The sequence below is a fragment of the Physeter macrocephalus genome, chromosome 2, assembly GCF_002837175.3.
Source record: "Physeter macrocephalus isolate SW-GA chromosome 2, ASM283717v5, whole genome shotgun sequence".
Classification (NCBI taxonomy): domain Eukaryota; kingdom Metazoa; phylum Chordata; class Mammalia; order Artiodactyla; family Physeteridae; genus Physeter; species Physeter macrocephalus.
Window position 1 is genome coordinate 82,565,024 of NC_041215.1, and position 22,550 is coordinate 82,587,573.

At 33.8% G+C, this 22,550-nt stretch overlaps 1 protein-coding gene across 1 annotated transcript in view; it reads left to right on the forward strand.

Annotated features, from left to right (window-relative positions):
- The window catches only part of AGPS (alkylglycerone phosphate synthase), a 148,953-nt gene that overhangs the window by 60,800 nt on the left and 65,603 nt on the right, over nucleotides 1–22,550 (forward strand). Inside the window, exons 6-10 of the mRNA XM_024122218.2 lie at nucleotides 3,033–3,104; nucleotides 4,777–4,856; nucleotides 6,291–6,371; nucleotides 15,701–15,826; nucleotides 18,339–18,447. Coding sequence (XP_023977986.1) covers nucleotides 3,033–3,104; nucleotides 4,777–4,856; nucleotides 6,291–6,371; nucleotides 15,701–15,826; nucleotides 18,339–18,447 — 468 coding nt within the window. The remainder of the gene's footprint in view (nucleotides 1–3,032; nucleotides 3,105–4,776; nucleotides 4,857–6,290; nucleotides 6,372–15,700; nucleotides 15,827–18,338; nucleotides 18,448–22,550) is intronic.

Sequence of the window (22,550 nt, forward strand, 5' to 3'; positions counted from 1 at the left end):
CTGTGAAAATATGTGCTAGGTACTGTTCTAGGTATTGAAGAGAAGACACTGAACAAAGCACAAATCCCTGTTCTCAGGTGCTATACAATTAAGTGGGGGCAGGAGGAGAGGGAATAATAAACAAATATTTAATGTAGCAAAGGGTGGTAAATGTTATAAAGAAAAACAAGGCAAAGTATAAAAAGAGAATAAATGGGGTGGGCGGTGGGATGAGGGAGTGCTGTGTCAAATAACATTGTAAAGGAAAGCTTCCGATTTGGTGACAATCCTTGAAATAGTTTTGCCTTGTTAAAGGTTTTTAACAGACATCTTCGGGTATTTTATTAATTATTAATGAACTAGTATTCCATTTATTAAAAATTTTTGCCACAGATAGTAAGCTTTATAGGCTTAATCTGAAAGCTTGAAAATGGATTTTTATTAAATTTGGAATGATGCAAATGACATATATTCCTAGCTTTAAGAAAACCTGGGAAATGATAATCATAACTTTTATAGAGCAGTATTTTTACTTTCATAAATGGATATTAATTTGTATATTTTCATTTGTATCCTTATTTCCCTTTCAGGTCCTAAGCAAGTGATACTCAATTTTTGCATGGTTTCCTTGCTTCAAATCTCTTTTTCCTCCATGCCATTCCATAATTTATCAGGAGATCTTTCTAAAACACTCTCTGCCATGTTGTTCCCCTCCTTAATTCCCTTTGGCTAGTCAAATTGAGTCTTAGCACCTCTTGCTTGGTGTTTAAAGTCTTCTGCCTTCAGGTTTTTAATACTTACTTAACTTTTACACTGAAAAGTACCCTTTGGTGTGTACAGTAGAAAGGAGTTTGTATGCAGTATATCATGTATAATGTTTAAAGTTTTGTTTAAAGAACAATAAAGAATCATCAATGGATGCAAAAATTAGTGGGCAAAAGTATGAAACATTTATGTAATCAAAGTATTTCTTCACGAAATATTTATTAATTATAGTTTTTAAAAATAAATTTATTTACTTGTTTTTATTTTTGGCTGTATTGGGTCTTTGTTGCTGTGCGCGGGCTTCCTCTAGTTGCGGCACACAGGGGCTACTCTTCGTTGTGGTGCATGGGCTTCTCATTGTCGTGGCTTCTCTTGTTGCGGAGCACGGGCTCTAGGCGCGCGGGCTTCAGTAGTTGTGGCACACAGGCTCAGTAGTTGTGGCTTGCAGTTTCTAGAGCGCAGGTGCAGTAGTTGTGGCAGGCGGGCTCAGTTGCTCTGCAGCATGTGGGATATTCCCGGACCAGGGCTCGAAACCCTGTCCCCTGCATTGGCAGGTGGATTCTTAACCACTGCGCCACCAGGGAAGCCCTGTAGTGTTTTTATATGGAGAAACCTAACAGTTGGCCCTTCTGATCCAAGGGTTCCACATCTGTAGGTTCAACCAATGCTGTTCAAAAATATTTGGAAAAAAATTACATAAAGGCAACATGCCAGTAACTATTTATATAGCATTTACATTGTATTTACAACTATTTGCATAGCATTTACATTGTATTAGGTATTGTAAGTAATCTAGAGATGATTTAAAGTATACGGAAGGATGTGCTCTAGGTTATGTGCGAATACTATGTCATTTTCTTTTTTTCTTTAAACATCTTTGGGCTTCCCTGGTGGCGCAGTGGTTGAGAGTCCGCCTGCCGATGCAGGGGACACGGGTTCGTGCCCCGGTCCGGGAAGATCCCACGTGCTGCAGAGCGGCTAGGCCCGTGAGCCATGGCCGCTGAGCCTGCGCGTCCGGAGCCTGTGCTCCGCAACAGGAGAGGCCACAACAGTGAGAGGCCCGCGTACCGCAAAAAAAAAAAAAAAAAAAAAAAAGGAAACATCTTTATTGGAGTATAATTGCTTACAGTGGTGTGTTAATTTCTGCTTTATAACAAAGTGAATCAGTTATACATATAATATGTTCCCATATCTCTTCCCTCTTGCGTCTCTCTCCCTCCCACCCTCCCTATCCCACCCTTCTAGGTGTACACAAAGCACCAAGCTGATCTCCCTGTGCTATGTGGCTGCTTCCCACTAGCTATCTATTTTACATTTCATAGTGTATATATGTCCATGCCACTCTCTCACTTTGTCACAGCTTACCCTTCCCGCTCCCCATATCCTCAAGTCCATTCTCTAGTAGGTCTGTCTTTATTCCTGTCTTGCCCCTAGGTTCTTCATGACCATTTTTTTTTTCTTAGATTCCATATATATGTGTTAGCATACAGTATTTGTTTTTCTCTTTCTGACTTACTTCACTCTGTATGTATGTCATTTTCTTTAAGGGACCCAAGCTTCCCAGATTTTGGTGTCTGTAGGGGTCCTGGAACCTATCCCCTGTGGATACTGAGGGACTACTATACTGTATTGCTAAATGATGAAAGTTAACATTACCAGCAATGAGACTTATCTACATCATGCGCCTCCGGATATAATGCACTGAGAAAGGCACAGCATCACTTCTGTGGAATTCCTGCCAAAATGTATAAACTGAATTTAATCCTAAGGAAATAAGCAAACCCAAATTGAGGGACATTATATGAAATAACTGACCAGTGCTCTTCAAAAGTGTCAAGGTCAAAGTAGACTGAGGAACTATTTCAGAGTAAAGAAGACTAAGGAGATGTGACAACTAAAATGCAGTGTGTGATCCTGGTCCAGAAAAGAGGACATTAGTGGAACAGCTGGCAAATTTTGAATAAGGTCTCTTGATTAGTTAATAGTATTGTATCAGTGTCAATTGCTTGGTTTTTATAGTTATATAAGATGTTAGTATTTGCAGCTACTGGGTGAAGGAAATCTTTGTACCATTTTTGCAACTTTTTTGTAAGTATAAAATTATTTAAAAATGAAAAGTTAGAAAAGATAAAAAGTTTTTTAAAAAATATAGTGATTTAATGTGTTAATGAGTGAATAAATGAAGGAAAAGTTAAGACACTAAAGAACTCTATAGACCCTCGTTTTGCAGGGTTACGCAGATTTTGTTCATGTCCTTGTGATTAATTTATTTTCCCTTTTTTCAACAGCGTGTCATGATGATGTAGTTAAGATTGTGAATCTAGCGTGCAAATATAACCTTTGTATCATACCAATTGGTGGTAGGTATTGTGTGTTTTGAACTTTAATGTGATGTAAATTTGTTCTATTTTAAATATTTGTGCCATCCCACTGAAAACATTCTTATAATTATGAAATGGTTATCTTGAAAAATTGGTTTATGGTGTTTATTGGTTATGCTGGTTTATTTCTGTTCTGAGTAGTTCTACCTAAACTATTTGAGACATGATTTACCCTTAGTTCATGGCTTCTTTCCCATGTGGATCCTAATTGAAGCTGTGACTTACTGCCTAAATAAGAAAATGTTCCTGCTTTAGTAATTACTTTCTAACCTTTATCTTAATAGAGAGAATATTATTTTTCAAAGGCTAACTATACCCAACATAAATCTTTGAGAAGAAGGGATATGCAACTAGGACAGTGATAACCAAATCAGTAATATCTTTTTTTTTTTTTTTTTTTGTTATGTGGGCGTCCCGCGCAGGCCCAGCGGCCATGGCCCACGGGCCCAGCAGCTCCGCGGCACGTGGGATCCTCCCAGACCGGGGCGCGAACCCGGTTCCCCTGCATCGGCAGGCGGACGCGCAACCACTGCGCCACCAGGGAAGCCCAGTAATATCTTTTAATACTGAAAACTAACATTATTTTACATTTTAAGACAAATTTAATCTCTCTTGATCATTCACCAACCACATCATTTTAACAGTTTACACAAGCCAAAGGAAATTGCCTTCACTGACTGAACTGGCATTGATGGAATGGAAATGGGACCTCTGCAAATCAGAAGTTCCAGATACCTTCTTCAGCTGATACTTTCCATTAAATTCATGCAAAAAAGGCATTACACTGCCACTTTTAATGAAATATTTTTCTGATTTCAAATGACTTTGACAAGAAATAGTGGTTACTAATCGCAGACATGTTCTTAACATTGTTTCACCGTGTAGATCAATACCCCCTGTACTTGCATCAAGGTGACTTCCATTTATATTCTGTCCAAAAGACATGAAAGTACCAATTCAAACTTTATTCTGCTATATGATGGTACAGATCTGGTTAAGAACTGAGAACACCATATTGTTCCATATTGTTATCAAGAAAGCATTTTTCCTTTGACAACAAATGTTAAGTAGGAGTACATTGTTTAAATTCTTCTATGTATTAATTATTCTATATTAAAATCACTTTTTCACCAAAGAACATATAAATTTGTTTTTGAATATCATATAATCTGGGCAGTTTTAACTTTATATTCTAATTTATTAAAGCCTTTTTGCATGGGAGTATAAGATAATATTTTAAATGATAAGTGAATCTCATAAATATGGCAGAAAGGAGATAATGGTGTCTCTAGTTGTATAGGATGGGTATTTTTTCTTTTACGCTATCTCTCCACAGTAATCATTAGCTTAGAACTTTTCTAATCATGTTTTTGGAGTTCCACAAATTGCTAGGGGCTTCACTTGAGTGTGCCCGGGGGATGGATCCATATCCCATTACTTTCAGCTCCATAATATTTCTTCATTTTGGCATGCACCATAAAATTAAGGTGAGTTTGCTTATAGTGTGTTAGCATTTGCAAATTACATTTTGCAAAGTAGAAATAGGTATTATTTCCTAGAGGGCCTATCTGTATACTTTGTCTTAGGGATTTACCCTAGAAATGTAGCTAAAAGTAAAATATTTAAGCATAGTTGTTTCCTATTTTGGCAGGAGGAACAAGTGTTTCATATGGCCTGATGTGTCCTGCAGATGAGACAAGAACAATAATTTCTTTGGACACTTCACAAATGGTATATGATAATTTAAGATACATTTGAAGATAGTGTTTGGTTTTAAAAGTTGTCTTTATGGCTCAGTCTTAGTTATTTTTAAAAAGGTATATTGTCCATTTTGTTTAAAATATTTTTCATCATTATATTTTACCTTTGTCTTCAGACCTCTAAAAGCTAAGTTCACTGTTACTCTAAGTCATATATCTTGATGAATTCTACCAAATTGACATGTGAAATTGACAATTTGAGAAGCATGGATTGGAATAGTGATACAATAGATGACCTGATTTGTATTGTTAAAAAACAAATAATATTTGTTAATGTTAATTTGAATCATCAAAATTTAGTTGTTCCCCAAATTTTTACTAATGCTATTATTGCATTATTGCTTTTGGAAGAACAGAAGAGCTAATTAATTTTAAAATTAACTTAAAATTAATAAAGGTGCTAATAAACTTTAGGATTATTTTGTGAAATTTTGGTTCATTATGGTCCAAGAGTTGGCCATTGTGCTACGTTAAAGTTTTAGTTTGGGTATGAACTTAATCTTTGTATAGTCAACAATATTCCTGTTTATATAATCTTTTATTATAATTAAAAATTTAATATTTATTATTATTTTATTGAAGTTTTTCAAGCATCAAAATACAGAGAATAGTATTTCTAGTCTCTAGATTAAATAATTATTTACATATATTGGCTTTATCTTTTTTCCTCTACTATTTTTATTTTTATTTATTTATTTATTTTGTGGTACGCGGGCCTCTCACTGTTGTGGCCTCTCCCGTTGCGGAGCACAGGCTCCGGACGCGCAGGCTCGGCGGCCATGGCTCACGGGCCCAGCCACTCCGTGGCATGTGGGATCCTCTGGGACCGGGGCACTAACCCGTGTCCCCTGCATCGGCAGGCAGACTCCCAACCACTGCGCCACCAGGGAAGCCCATCCTCTACTATTTTTAAAGCAAATCCTGATAGTATGCTATTTTACACCAAATATTTCTGTGTATTTCTTTTAAAAAGGACATTTTCTCACTATATTATTATCACTTCTGGCAAAATTAAAAGTAATTCCTTATATCATTTAATATCCAGTCCACATTCATTTTCCAGTTGTCTCAAAATTGTCTTTATTTTATAGTTCATTTCATTGTTCGAATGGGTATTCAGACAAGGCCCGCATAAGCTTTTGATTGTTTCTTTTACTCTCATTTTTCTGAAACCCTCTTCCTCACTTTCTGAATGTCTATGTTTTAAACCAACTCCTGTGCAATATACTGCCTATGTTACTATGTCTGTCATGTTGTATAGTCAGGAACAAGTGGAGCTTTCTAGTGTGGGTAACCCTACTTGCTTAATTTCTATCTTGTCACTTGGTGCTTTCCGTTAGGAAGTTATATTTCCTGTGAAAGTATCTGTTCCTGGAGATGAGCCTTCTTTCTTCTTTTGCAACAGAATCGAATCCTCTGGGTTGATGAGAACAATCTGACAGCTCATGTAGAGGCTGGCATAACAGGACAAGAGTTAGAAAGACAGGTATGTTATTTAAAATTTTCAAAACTGCTGTGTATCCCCTCTATGAATAAAGTACCTTTCACAATATATTCACTGAACAAGCTTGTTCGGTTTCTGTTGTGGGTCAGATATTGAGCTAGATGCTATGAACACAGTAGTGAATAAGACACCCATCCCCTACCCTACGAAAGCTTACGTTATATTATGACAGAAAGTTAGGTAAATAGACAGTATGACTCAGCGAGAATTGCTAGGTGAAGGCTAAATGTGGGGTGTTAAGGCTCATCAAATGGGGTTCAAAGAGAAGGAGTTGAACAAAGATGGTATCACAGAGGACTCGGAATTTAAAATGAGGATTAAATTAAATTAGGATGAGTGAGAGTGAAAAGGAAATGGGGTTGGGGAGAACAATCCAGTCAGGGGAAGTAGCATGTGCGGAACATTTACAGGCAGCTGTTGCTTTGGGGGATCTGCAGATAGCTGAATATGGCTGAGATCTAGTCTGTGTGTATGGGAGAACACATATTCTTGGTGTTTGTATTTTGGGTGAGTGTACGTATAGTAGTGGTAAAGGGTGAAGCCAGGAAAACATGAAGAGGTCAGATAATAAAGCCCCAAAAGTTTGAACTTTACCTTTGTGTACTTAGTTTTCGTGAGCTACTGTGTGGAGGATGGATGGGCATGTAAAGGTGGATTAAGTGGCTGCTGCAATAATTTGGAGAAGAGCTGATAGTGACTTGAAACAAAGTCGCAAGAATGGAGCGAAACAGAACAAGTTGGACACAGAATTCTCAGAAATTAATGATCAATTTGATCAATTTGGGTAGATGTTGGTATTTGCTATTCATTGAAATTTTCAAAGCATAATTTTATTGAAAACTGCTCATCTCATGAATAAGTGGAACTCCTGGAGTCCTTATAGCACTTTTTTGGGATCCTAATGTATTTTAGGAAACTTGAGGTTCTCTTCATGGATTCTAAGCCGGTAATTATTAAAATGTATTGGTTTCTTCAGCCCTTTCAAATATGTGATCTTTTTTTTATTATCTTTTTCCATATTTCATGGTAAAGAGTTGAATGAAGTTGGTATGCTGGTGACCAATTCTGGATGAAAGGATTATTAAACTTTTATCTTTATTTTTGATTTAATGCACTAAGATACAGAAAACTAGAATAAAATTGAACATATTCATTGAGGCATTAACGATCTTCAGTAAGTCAAGGTTTTATATAATTCAAGGTAATTAGGTTTGTTAATTATTATAGTTTATAATGAACTTTGTGGGTTGAATAATAGTATTTAATGAAAAAAACCTATAAAAAGGCCTGTATTAGTCTTCTGTTATGCTGAGAGGCATTATCAACACAGTGATTTTTTTTTTGTAACAAAGGATGGCCTTTCATGTCTATAATTTTATATCCTTTATTATAGCATTTGATGTAGTATTTTAACCTTTCCAAGTTTTTTTTTTTAAAGGTTAGAATTAAAATTCAAGGAACATATTTCCTTGAAATTTAAATGACGTTTTCCTAGAGTAGGAACTTCTGATATTTTACCTACTAGTTTATTTCCCTAAATGCCAATATAGAACATTTCTTTTTGCCTCTAGTAGACTCTAATATAGTTTCTACAGCTGTGTTGATCCCAGTTCAAGTTCTTCCTCATTATGCTTCTGTATTCTTCAGTTTCTTCTTCAGCTGAGGAAGCCAACTTAAAACTTCCTGCTTTTTCATTCTAGAAGTTTTAAAATGACACAAATATATTAGTTGGGTAGCACAAATTTTCATCTTTTTAACTTGTAGATTACATTTTTTAATATGTATGAAATTTAAGGGAGGTCATTAAATGTTATCTTTGGATTTTGGGAATTTGTTTCTAGGTTTATTAAATCTTTGGCTACTTAATTTCATTAGTTAATAGTCTGGGGATATGTGACTTATGTTTTCCCCCCACTAGGGATGTATTTCTCAATGCCTCAGTTTCTTTATCTATAAAATGGAGATAATGCCTACTTCATAAAGTTTTTGTTAGGATGAAATAAGTTAATAATGTAAAGTACTTAGAACTTTTATTCATTCCACTAATTTTTATTGAGTACTATCTGCTTCATTCAAACACAGCTGACTTTAAATATTTCTTCTATATGCCAAAGACTCCTAAATTTGTATCACCTCAGACTTCTTTCCTGATCTCTAAACTTGCATATCCACTTGCATAGTTGACGTCTCCACTGTATACCTAATACTAACATTTCAAACTTAACATTTAAAAAAATTGAATTTCAATTTTCCCTCCACAATTTGCTTATTCTGCAGCCTTCTCATTCCCAGTTGGTGGAAATTCAGTTCTTTGGGCAGCTTGAGCCAAAATCCTGAGTCTTTTCTTTTTCTTTTTAGTATTTCTAAAGGGTCTTTTTATTTTTAAAAATATTTATTTATGTGACTGCACTGGGTCTTAGTTGAGGCATGCGGGCTGTTTGTTGCAGTGCATGGGCTTCTCTCCAGTTGTGACGCTCAGGCTCTAGAGCGCACGGGCTCAGTAGTTGCAGCATGCAAGCTCTCTAGTTGTGGCACGTGGGCTTCAGAGCGCATGGGCTCAGTAGTTGTGGTGTGCAGGCTCTCTAGTTGTGGTACATGGGCTCAGTAGTTGCAGCGCATGGGCTCAGTAGTTGCAGTGCAGGGGCTTAGTTGACCCGCAGCATGTGGGATCTTAGCTCCCCCACCAGGGATCAAATCCGCGTCCCCTGCATTGGAAGGCAGATTCTTAACCACTGGACCACCAGGGAAGTCCCTGCTTTTGTTTTGTTTATAATAGTTTCATTGAGATATAATTGTCATACAATACTGTAAACTTCAGTCAACTGCAGTCATTTAAAGCGCACAACCTGATAAGGTTTGGTATATGAATACAACCATGAAACCATCACCACAATCAAGATATAGAACACATGCACCAATCCCAGAAGTTTCCTCTTGGCCTCTTTATAATTCTCTCCATCCCACCTTTTCCATGTCCCTGGCAATCACTGATATGCTTTCTATCACTGTAGATTTGTTTGAATGTCCTACGGTTTTATTAAAATGAAATCACATACTCTTTTTTTATAAGGGTGGGGCAAGGGTTGGCTTCTTTCACTAGGCATAATTATTTTGAGATTCATGCATATTGTTGTATGTATCGTTATTTTATTCCTTTTTGTTGCTCAGTAGTATTCAGTTGTATAGATATACCACTGTTTGTTTATCCATTCACTTGTTGAATGCTTGGATTATTTCCAGTGTTGGGCTATTACAAATAAAGCTGCTTTGAACATTCATGTGTAAGTCTTTGTTTGGGTGTATACCTTCCTTTCTCTTGGGTAAGTATCTAGAAATGAAATGGCTAAATCATTTGGTAGATATATATTTATCTTTTTGAAAAACCACCAAACGTTTTTCCAGAGTGATTGCATCATTTGATATTCGCGCTAGCACTGTATGAGTTTCTCTACATCCTCGCCAATATTTGTTATTGTTAGTCTTTTAAAGTTTAGTTGTTCTAGTAGGTTTGTTATGGTATCTCATTGTGTTTTTAATTTGCATTTCTCTAATGACTAATGATGTTGGAGATCTTTTCAAGCACTATTTGCCATCCATATATTTTCTTTGGTGAAGTGTCTCTTCAAGTTGTTTGCCCAATTTTTAAATTGGATTGTTTTCTTTTTACTGGGTTTTGAGAATTTTTTTTAACATATTCTGGACATAAGTTCTTTTCCAGATATATACTTTGCAAATATTTTCTCCCAGTCTGTGGCTTGTCTTTTCATTCTCTTAACAGAGTCTTTTGAAGAGTAGATGGTTTTTATTTTGATGAAGTACAGCATACTTAATTTTTTACTTTATATATCATGCTTCTACTGTCATATCTAGAAACTTTTGCTTCACCTGAGGTTACAAAGATTTTCTCCCATTTAAGTTTCATAGTTTTTAGTTTCTATTCAAGTCTGATGAGTTTTGAAGATTTTGAGTTAATGTTCATGTATGGCGTGAGGGATAGGTTGAAGTTCATTTTTTTTTGCATGTGGATAATCAGTTGTCCCAGCACCATTTGTTGAAAAGACTATCCTTTCTTCACTGAATTGACTTTGCACCATCATAAAACATGTCTGTTGTCATTTTTATGTAATATGTAATATATAATAATGTGCATCTAGTCTGGACTCTATTTTGTTCCATTGATCTATTGTATATCTTTATGCCAGTACCACACTATTTGGATTCTTGTGGCTTTATCATAAATCTTTTTCAAAGTTGTTTTGGTGATTCTGGGTTCTTTGTATTTCTATATATTTATGATCACCTTGTCAGTATCTATTAGAAAAAGTAGCCTGTTGGGGTTTTGATTGGGATTGCATCAACTCTATACATCAATTTGGGGAGAACTGACATCTTAATATTGAATCTTCTGACCCATGAACATGGTATAACTTTAGTTTTTTTAAGGTCTGTTAATTTCTCTCAACTGTGTCTTATGGTTTTTAGTGTACAAATATTTCATAATTTTAATAGATTTGTCCTTAAGTATTATATATTTGTATAAATGGTATTTTAAAAAGTTTTCAATTTCTGAGTGTTCTTTATTAGTATATAGAAATAAAATTGATTTTTGTGTATAGCTCTTATATCTAGCAATCTTACTAAATTCACTAATTAGTTTTAAAAGTTTTAGCTCCCATTAGATTTACTACATTTATGATCATGTCCTTTGTGAATAAAGACAATTTTACTTCTTCCTTTCCAATCAGTATGCCTTTATTTCTTTTTCTCACCTGATTGCACTGACTAGAACCTCTAATGCACTGTTGAAAAGAAGTGAAAGTAGACACCCTTATCGTTCCTGATTTAAGAGAGATGTAGTCAGTTCTTCACCATTAAGTATGATGTTAATACTTAATGTATAGGGGGGTTTTTTGTAGATGCCCTTAATCAAGTTGAGGAAGTTCCTTCTACCTTAGTTTGTAGAGTGTTTTTATTAGGAGTGGATTTTGGATTTTGTCAAATGCTTTTTTGTGTCTTAAGGTGGAAGATGAGGTGATTTATTTGAGGCCTTTCTTCTTTTTTAATATAGGTTTTCAGTACTATAAATTTCCTCCAACTACTGCTTTAGTGGTATCCTACAAATTTTGATATGTCTGCTCAATTTCATTCATTTCAAAATATTTTCTACTTCCCTTTTTTTTTTTTTTTTTTTTTTTTGTGGTACGTGGGCCTCTCACTGTTGTGGCCTCTCCCATTGCGGAGCACAGGCTCCGGACGTGCAGGCCTAGCGGCCATGGCTTACGGGCCCAGCCGCTCTGCGGCATGTGGGATCCTCCCAGACCGGGGCGCAAACCCGGTTCCCCTGCATCGGCAGGCGGACGCACAACCACTGCGCCACCAGGGAAGCCCTCTACTTCCCTTTTGATTCTTTCTTTGACCTATAGGTACTTACAAGTTGTTATTTCATTTCCACTTATTGGGGGATTTTTCTAAACATCTTTCTGTTACTGATTTCTATGTTAATTCCATTGTGTTCAGAAAACATTCTTTATATGACTTAAATCCTATCAAATTAATTGATATTTGTTTTATGGCCTACAGTATGGTCTGTCTTGTAAATGTTCCATGTACACTTGAAAAGAATTTGTCCTCTGCTGCTGTTGGCTGGAGTGGTCTATACATGTCTGTTAGGTCAAATTGATTTATAGTGTTGTTCAGGTCTTCTGTATTTAAAAAAAATTTCTGTCTACTTGTTCTATCAATTATTGACAGAAGGGAATTACAGTCTCCCAACTATTATAGATCTGTTTTTTCTTGCAGTTCTATCAGTTTTCACTTCATATATTTAAAGCTCTGTTATTGGGGGAATAAATACTGAGGATTGTTTTTGCTTCTTGACTAATGAACAATTTTGTTACTGTGAAATGACCTTCCTTCTTCCTGATAGTATTTTTTGCTCTGAAATCTACTTCATCTGATGTTAAAACAGCCATTCCAGTTTTATTTTGACTGTTGTTAGCATGGTATATCTTTTTCCTTTTTCCATTTTTAAATTTTTTACTAATTTATATTTTTATATTTACAGTGTTTTTCTTATAGACAGCATACAATTGGGTCTTTCCTTTTTATCTAACATGACAGTCTCTACCTTTTAATTGGGGTGGTTAGACCTTTTACCTTCAATGTGGTTTATTGATATGGTTCAGTTTAAGTCTGTCATCTTGCAATTTGTTTTCTATCTTTCCTATCTGTGTTTTCTCCTTTTCCACTTTTACTGCCTTTTTTTGGATTGACTATTTTTTTTAATGATACCATTTTATCTTTTTTCTTTCTTCATTAGCTATAACTTTTTGTTTTTTTAAGGATTTCAGGTTTTATAGTGTATATCTTTAACTTAAAATAGTCTGCTTTAAGGTGATAATGTATATAACACTTAGAGTTTAGCATAAGAACCATAAAATATTATACTTCCCTTTCCCCTTGTCTCTCCTTTGTGCTGTTGTCATACATTCTACTTTTACATATATTGTAAAACCTATAGTATATTGTTATAATTTTTGTTGAAATGGTAAGTTATCTTTTAAAGATATTTAAACAGTAAGAAAACATCTTTTATATTTACCCATCTAGTTACCCTTTATGGTGCCTTTTAATTTAATCTGATGATATTTTCCTTCTGCTTGAAGGACTTGTTTTAAATATCTTTAGTGTGAGTCTACTGTTGATGAATTTTTTTTGCTTTTGTTTGTCTGAAAATATCTGTTTCATATTTTATTAACACTATTTTTTAGAGCAATGTTAGGTTTAAAACAAAATTGAGAGGGAGGTACAGAGATTTCCCACATGCCCCTGCCCCCACGCATGCATAGCCTCCCCCATTATCAACATCACTGGAAGTTTGTACCCCTTGACCACTATCTCCCCATTTCCCCCACCCCCTCATCCCCTGATAACCACCAATCTATGCTTCTATGAGTTCAACTTTTTTAGATTCCAAGTAAAGTGATATAATGACATTGAGATTTCTTTTACCAAGGGTGAACCTACATTGGCACATCATAATTACAAAAAGTCCATAGTTTATTTTAGGGTTCACTTGTGGTGGTGTATATTCTGTGTATATATATATATATTTATACATTATATATATATATGTATATTCTGTGTATATATATATTTATGCATTATATATATGTATATTCTGTGTATATGTATATTCTGTGTATATATATATTTATACATTATTTATACATCTGTATGTATATTTATACATACAGATGTATAAATAATCACTGAGTAGCCTTCATTATAATATCAGAGTATTTTCACTGCACTGCATTCTCTGTGCTCTCCCTGTTCATTTTCTCAGCCCCTCGACCCCTGGCAACCACTGATCTTTTTATTGTTTCCATAGTTTTGTCTTTTCCAGAATGTCATATAGTTGGGATCATAGAATATGTGGCCTTTTCAGATTGGCTGCTTTCATTTAGTAATACGCGTTTAAGTTTCCTCCATGTCTTTTCATGGCTTGATAGCTTATTTCTTTTCAGCACTGAATAATATTCCATTGTCTGGATGTACCACAGTTTATTTATCCATTCACCAACTGAAGGAAATCTTGGTTGCTTCCGAGTTTTGGCAATTATGAATAAAACTGCTTTAAACATTTATGTGCAGGTTTTTATGTGGACATAAGTTTTCAACTCCTTTGAGTAAATACAAGGAGTATGATTACTGAATTGTATGGTAAGAGTATGTTTAGTTTTGTAAGAAATTGCCAGATAGTCTTTCAAGTTACCATTTTGCATTCCCACCAGCACTGAGAGTTTCTGTTGCTCCACATCCTCTCTAGCATTTGGTGTTGTCAGTGTTCTGGATTTGGGCCATTCATATAGATGTGTAGGAGTGTCTCATTGTTATTTTAATTTGTGTTTCCCTGATGACATATGATGTGGAACATCTTTTCATATGATTATTTGCTATCTTCAGTGAGGTATCTGTTAAGGTCTTTGGTCCATTTTTTAATTGGGTTTTTTCTTATTGTTGAGTTTTAAGAGTTTTAAGAGCTCTTTGTGTGTGTGTGTGTGCATGCATGTGTGTGTGTGTATTACTTTCGGAAAAATTGAAAGGTAGTAGTCTTTTGAGAGTAAATAATATGAATATAGATTGGGAATTAAGGAAGAAATATCATGGCCTGATAATCTTCATTTTAGCTTTCAGTCTTGTATTTAAGCTACTTATTTGTGAGTGGTTATTAACCTCTTAAAATTAAATAAATGTATTGAATGTTTAGTGAAAAAATTCTATTATGTAATAATTGATGTCTTTTAAAGTCTTGTTTTCTTAGCAACAAAATTAGACATGATAAATAATTTGCATTGCTTGTGTGCAAAAGCTAACAAATTGTATTCAACCTATAGGTTCTCAAGTTCTGGATTACAGCTTTCATACCATACTTAAATACACAGATATAAACATAGCTGACATATTCTACATCTCTGCGTGGCTTACTTGAAAAACAGAAACAGTTGCTTAATTGGATGACTATCAAAATGGTCAACACAGATTGATGGGCTTGAGTGCAGTAGACAGTGGGTATGCAGATGGTAGTGTCTGTACCATTTGACATGAGATGGCTGAGTCTTTAAAATGATTTTAGTGGAATGACTTTGGTGGTGTTGCCGTAAAGGGCATCCATCCAACCTCAGGTGCTGTGCAGATGGCAAAGCCACGCTAATATAGAAAAATGAGAAACAAGTGACTATTTAATGTACAGAAATGCATGATCTGCGTCACAAATACATGATGGTATTACATGCAGGAAACCTAGCCAGATGGCTGTACATTAAAACACATGACTCCTTGAGAGAATTAAGTACAGGCAATTTGCTTAGATTTTCTGCAGGCCTGCTGCAGATTATATTAGGGTAGGTAGCATAAGAGATTTAAGTGCTTTATTTATTGAAAGTGTTTAGATGTAGTTGGCAATTATTTAAGCATAATCTGATCTCCATAAGTAGTTAAATTGTCTCTTTGTGGAAAAAATAAAGGAGGGAGGGTAGTTGGCTTTAAAATAAAAGAATGTAAGGAGTAAGATTGGCTGGTGAACCTGTGGAAAATACAACTGTCTTTTGGCCCATATTTTTCCACTAGGCAAAAGCTTAAAAATATTTTTAGACTAGTATGATAAAAGTATTTCTTTTTCTATATAGGTTTTAATGAGTCCAAATAGCAATGACATGGAAATTTTAATGTGGAAAGAGTTAATGTGTAGAGTGCTGTGTTAAACGGGGCCATTTTCACTGGTAAAATGTTACATTTTTGTTTTTCAGCTTAAAGAAAGTGGTTATTGTACAGGTCATGAACCAGATTCCCTGGAATTCAGCACTGTGGGAGGATGGGTATCTACTCGGGCATCAGGCATGAAGAAGAATATCTATGGCAATATTGAGGACTTGGTAAATCTTTTTCAATTTATTATATAATAATTAGTCTATAGAGATTATTATAAAGTTGTTAAGCCTTTAAAAATTGAGTTGGAGAGTCACCCCACGAAAGTATACCCTTTTTGATTATAGTAACGTTGACTATGTGTAATACAAACAATTAAAAGGTACAACTGTGGTCATTATTTAAGAGTGCTTCTTTTTGAGTAACTGATACTTAAGTTTTGTAGATGTCTCATAGTATCTGACTTATAAATGTATCTAAATATTATTTTGCAAGCCTTGGAGCCTTGGTCTTCAACTCTACCAAGATTTTAGTCTATTTACTTAGGTGATCTTGTCATTACTACTCTTTTGCCTTATGAGATTTTATATTTATTTTTCTGAAAAAAATTTTCTGTATAGAATTAAAGAGCCCAATTAAAAATGTTCTATGTAATGTAATGTTTTATGTGCACATCATTTTGTTTTAGCTGATCTGGTGTCATTGCTCTTGAGAGTTAGTTAGGCATCCTGGCTAGGAATTATGTATCATTTGTTCCATTTGTAGCTTTTCCAGTGATTAATTGTGTGACCTTGTGCAAATTGGTTTACCTTTCTAAACTTCAATTTCCTACTGTATAAAATAGAGTAATGTTATTTGTTGCATAGAATTATTATAAGGAATAAAGGACATAAAATGAAAACTCTTAGCAGAACCACTGGTATGTAATAGGTACTTCATACATGTTAGTTCCCTTTATCATCAATATTTTGATAACAATTTAAAAGAATAATTTATGAGACTATTAAAGTGGTGTTCCTAACATTATTCCTAGAGCTGTTTAGGTTTGTTTTTCAAATCAAGCATTTCAACATTTTCAGCAATGTCTTCTTTGATAGAAATATCAAATTGTTGATGAAATATATTGGTTTTTTATAGTTAACACCCAACCATTTGACTTTAAGTGTCTATATTATGAACACTTTTTAAATGTTTGCATTATCTTTTTTTAATTGAAGATATTTTAGAAATCACATTTTTCTTTTTGCAATTAAGACAACATTAATTCAGTTTCAGAAAAGAGAATTTGATCCTTTTGCTATTGGATTATTAAAAGCTTTATCAGAGTTAAGCATATTTGATAGACTACCACATTTAGTACTGCTAAAGCATGTAATTTATTTTAATCCTTTTTGGGGTTATTTAAGGGCCACAAATTATAAGTATACATTTTAATGTACTTATTTGCATGTGTATATCTAGTTTTTAATATAAAAAAGCATCATACTGTGTTTAATCTGCTCTTTAAACTGTTATGAATATATTAACATGTCAATGAGCATAGGTTTGCACCATTATTTTTAAAAAGTGCATATAATTCTCTTTTACTGATAATTTGTGATTTAGTAATTACCTATTAAAGAATATTTAAATTATTTTTATTTCAAAATTATAGAAATAAAGGGAAAAATATCTCCTGTAGTAATTTTTTAGCATACCTCTTTGATCATTTTCTTTGGGTAAGTTCCTAGAGCTTGGATTGTTGGGTCAAGCATGTTTTTAGGTCCTTGGACCCTTACAGCCAAATTGCTCTATAAAAATGTTGTGCCAGTTGACATTCTTACTAGCACTATGAGAATGTTTATTTTACTGGACCTTTTATTTATATTTTTTTCCTAAAATTTTATATTTCTTTATTTGTTAGTGAATGTAAACTTTTAAAATGTCCTCATTAGCAATTTTTATCTTTTTATTTTGCAAATTCTTTATTTATGTCCTCTGCTCATTTCCTTCAACAATAGACTATTTTTATTTATCTGTCAAAAAATTATTCTGAAAATATGCTGGGTTTTTACCTAACCATTTCTCAGTCAGATCTGAGGAATTTTTTTGATTGACCCTCTCCCTACAATGTACTTAATTTCTCACATGTGTGAGACATATCTCACACATATCTTTCTTCTTTTTAACTCAGTCACCACATCTCCCTCTTCATCCCAATTTTGATGTGATCAAAATTAATACTTCATTCTTTTCACTCTTTTCTACTGAGTGGGCAAAGTAGATAAGTTGAAGGTGGGGATAAGGCAAGAATAATTTTTTTCTTAGAATTCTAAGCATCTAGAATAGTGCCTAACATGAATAATAGTGCTTCATAAATATTGTTAAATAAATGAAAGAATGAACCTATTAAAATGTGATCATTGCATATTTTTTCCATCCTTTAGTTCTTTACCACATGGACAGCCCTAGACTAGCTTTGGTTTAAAGAAATGTGTTTTTCAGTTTTTAAGATGATGAATATACCTAGGCCAATAACAATCTTAGAATAATTTTTCCCTCTTTTAAAGTTACATACAATTTATTTTTAGTCTAAGAACTACTAAAAGATATTAGAATTCTGAAGGGAATCACCATTTATCACTTAAATCAATATTTTAAAAATAGTGTTTTATATAAATATATATGGGTGTGTATATCCACACACACAGCATTCACTGGCAGATATCTAGAATTTACATCATGCATTGTATTAAACAGGTGGTTCATATAAAAATGGTAACACCTAGAGGTATAATAGAAAAAAGCTGTCAAGGACCTCGAATGTCAACAGGCCCTGATATCCATCACTTCATCATGGGATCTGAAGGTAAATATAACTGCAAATTTATTATGAAAAAATACAGGTTAGTGATTGAGTTTTATGAAAATCTATGATATTGTGATATCAGATTTTTGAAAGAAAGATGTTTTATATATTTAAATATATATATTTTTAAGTTTTATGACTTTAGTTTAGTACTACATAAAGTTATTATAAGAACATCTTATTAAACTTTCTCTTGAATTTTGCTTTTTTATGTTTTTAGAGCCAGCTTAGTCCTTTTGGTGTTATTTTGTTTTTCTTTTAGAGTTTTTAATCAATTTCAGGAAGAGTAGCTGTTAGGGTTTAAAATGGTTTGCTTTTACATTTATTGGTATGGTATTTTCTAATCTCTGAATAATCAGGAGGAAAGGACTAATAAAGTATTATCTTATTGCCTTGTCTTTCTATAATTATATCTTTTGTTATTTGCTACTTGGTTTTTGAAGAAGTGGAATTTAAAATTCTGTTGATTCACATATCTTTTAAAACTTATGTTGGTCTTTTATTTTTTCACTACTTGAGTCATCTCCTTTGCTTGGTTACTTAATGCTGGGTAGATTAGAATGTAGTTCTTCATCTTATGCAAAACATTTAATTTCTGTACCTATGAGGGGGGAAAAAACACTAACCTTCCTTCTAGTTTGCAAACTAACTGTTATGTAGGTACTGTAAATTTTATGGATAAGGTGAAGGTGGGCATATTTTTCAGTTCTTAGCATGGTAGAGAGGGATAGTTATCCCTTAAATTCAGAGAAATGAAAGTGTTTCCAAGTTACCAGAGGAACTCACTACTAAGTCAGAAGGTGGTGCAAGCTGTCAAAAGATTTTCAAAACATCTAGCTATATTCATGGATAAAAGTGCACTTATGATAAACTAGGATGTTAGGGCATAAATTCTAACTTTTGATGGTAACATCAAGGAAAAAATAAATTATGTGTCTTAGTGATGTACTAGAGGTCAACTCTTAAATTGATGACCTGTGGTATAGCTTTGATATTTTTCATGATAATTAGTGACAAACATCTGTCAAGGTGTTTCACCAATTTACTCTCTTATTCCTTTTCTGATCAGTTTACTCTTCTGTGGAAAAACAGAACTATACTTTTAATGAGAAAAATATAATGTTAAATTCCTTTAAAATAATATAGTTCTCTAAAAAATATTATTTTGGAACTTCTTGTATTAATGCATCATCCAAGAGTTAACTGAAAGAATATAACTTTTTCCAGTCAAATGTCAAATTGAATAACAAATAGGTATTAAAACTGATAATGATTAATTTTACTATTGGTATATACATAGTTGGAGTCAACTCTGTAAATTACCTTTTCAAGTAGCTACATCAAACATTTTTTTCTCCCATCAATTAGCGTTTAAAAAATTCTGGTTGCTAGGTACTGTGCTGGCACACTCAAGGACACAGGTAATAATTGACCATTAAAATTGAATAAGATAAATTCAATGATAGAAGTAAATGAAGGAAAAATACAGACAAAGGTCATGTTGATGGGTGCTTAGGAAGACTTCCGCAGAGGGGTTGTGCCTAAAGTGGTCCTTCAAGGATGATAATGAGAAAATAATTCTGCCTAGAAAATAATTCTAGGCAGAGTTGAGGGAATAAGGTGGGGAGGGAGTTGCGCTACAGAGAGAACTAACTGCATGTGAACAGGCTTAAAAGTGAGAAAGAGCTGTGTCTGCATTGTGAAGGTGCCAGTTTTTCAGTGTGATGGGAACTTAAGATTTAATTGTAGAGTGCAGTTGACAGCAGGTCAGGGTGTGGAGTAGTAAGGGTTACAGGATGGCTGTAACCCTTTTATCCCTTTATAATAGTTTGAACTTTATCCAAAAGACTGGACTACCTCCTTCAATAGTAAATTATTGTACGAATTTAAGGAAGGCAAACTCATTATTATAATAAAGTAAGCAAAGAAATACAGTTTATTAGAAACATATGTACAAGGGTAAGTTACTATATTTAAATGAGATTTTATTATAAATATCCATGCAAAATGCCATACTGATTTAAGAGCATGAACCTTGAAATCTTTCAGATCTGGATTTCAATCCTGGTTTTACCATTTATATTTCTGTGACTGTAAATTAGGTAGTTCTCTATGCCCAATGTCCTCAGCTGTAAAATGGGGATAATAAAAGTATCTATATTCAAAAGCTTTTTGAGAGGGTCAAATGAAATTATGCTAAACAGTTTATAAGCACGTAGTAAGTACTCAACAAATGTTAAACTGTTGTGGCTGTTTATTATTTTGGCATCAGTGATCTTTATAAGTATATTTATGGTCCCTAATCCCCATTTCTGAGTGTATGTGGATATAGAGTAATCTTAATATAGGCCAGGAGACAGCATGACTGAGAGAATAAATTTATGTGAAATCATATTCTTTTATAATATGTATTTTCTCTGCCGTTTTGAACTATCTAAATAATAACCTCCTGCCTTAAATATGAATCATAAACTTTTCCTTGAGCTTTAGAAAATACTTTCTTTTGCTATAGTTAAATCATTTGATGACAACCTTGAAAGCATCACCATTATAAAAAAACCTATTTTCCCCCATCCTGCTAAGTTCCACATGTGGTTAACCAAGTTAAGTTTAATGTTTTTATCTTGTTTTGTGTTATGAATTTTTCATAATGATTATTTTGACAAGCAGGTTCCTCCTGTTTTAGATGTTATAGTATCATGATCAATTAATGAAAACCGTAATAAATAAAGCATTTGAAATGTTTTATATTCTTTTCCTATATGTGGAATTTACTAGTAACTTATAATGATTTGCTCTTTTATTTGAAAAATGGCTAAAAGTACAATTTTTTTTTTAAACTCGTTACCCACCCTTGTTTTAGCCTTTGCTCTAAAATGAAATAGATGAAAAGTTTACTATCAGTCCTTCTGTGTAGTTTTACTTCATCTTTTGGTTAAATAAAGCTCATCCTTTAGTAGATTCCTTAGGAAAGGGACATTCGTATATTCCATGAGTTCTGGAATGTTCTAAACTACTTTTCTATGACCTTGATGCCTGCAGGACAGCTTGAGTGGCTTTAATATTCATGGGTCACACTTTTTTTCCTTGTTTTTTGAAAATACTATTCCACTGTTGCTTTGGTTTTGTATGTTGTTTTAAAGAAATCTAATGCCAATTCTCTTGACTTTTTGCCTGCAGGCAGTGAGGATTTTTTTTTCTTTATCATTAAAGTTTACTTTTACAACTCAGAGTTGATTGTTTTGGGTCATTTTGCTCTGGTACCCAGTGGACCCTTTCTGTGTGTATATGCTGGTCTTCTTTTATTTCTGTAAGCTTTTCTTTGGATTGTAGAGTTAAATATTAGGGTTTTGGATTCCCTTCCCCCTGCTGTTTTGATTTTTCTTCTTCAGGGACACCAGTTATACATTTGTCTGACTTTCTTTGCTTATTTTCCATTTCAACCATGATTTCTCTTTTTTTCTCAACTTCTTTCTTTATTTTATTTGCATTCTCTTGGTTATTTTCTTGCTTTTCTTCAATGCCCTGTATTAAATTTTCATTTGACTCTATTCTCTCTTCTCCTTTGGATACGTTGTAACCCAGCCTTCATTTTTTTTATGTTTTGTTGTTCTATTTCTTCCCTGAGTTTGGTCATCTTTTATTTCATTTTATCTTGTTTTTTGTCCATTTATGTTTTTAGTGTTTATGTTTCTAATTCAGCTATTTTTTCATATCCCCAAATGCTTGTTTGACAGTGTTTAATTGCGTTTGAAATGTTGTGTATACAGTTTTCTTCAGGATCATGGTTTTGTGGGGGATACTTTTCATCAGCAGAAAAGCTATTATTTCCATTTTCTGATGTTTTGCAGTAGTTTTGTATGGATTTGGTCTGCTTTTTTCTGTTCCTGTTATTACTTGGAAAGGGTTCCTAGTCTGAGAGTGTTCTGTTCTGTCACTTCTACCCTCTTTTGTGCTATTTGCTTTATAGATGGTGGTGTTTTTGGTGGGAGAAGCCATGGCATGTCCTGTTTCTCTTTCATTTCTATCAGATCTTTAATTTTCCTCCTAATTTTATTCTTTCCCTGCACTTCCTTGTCTCCAAGGAGTACCACACTCCTCTA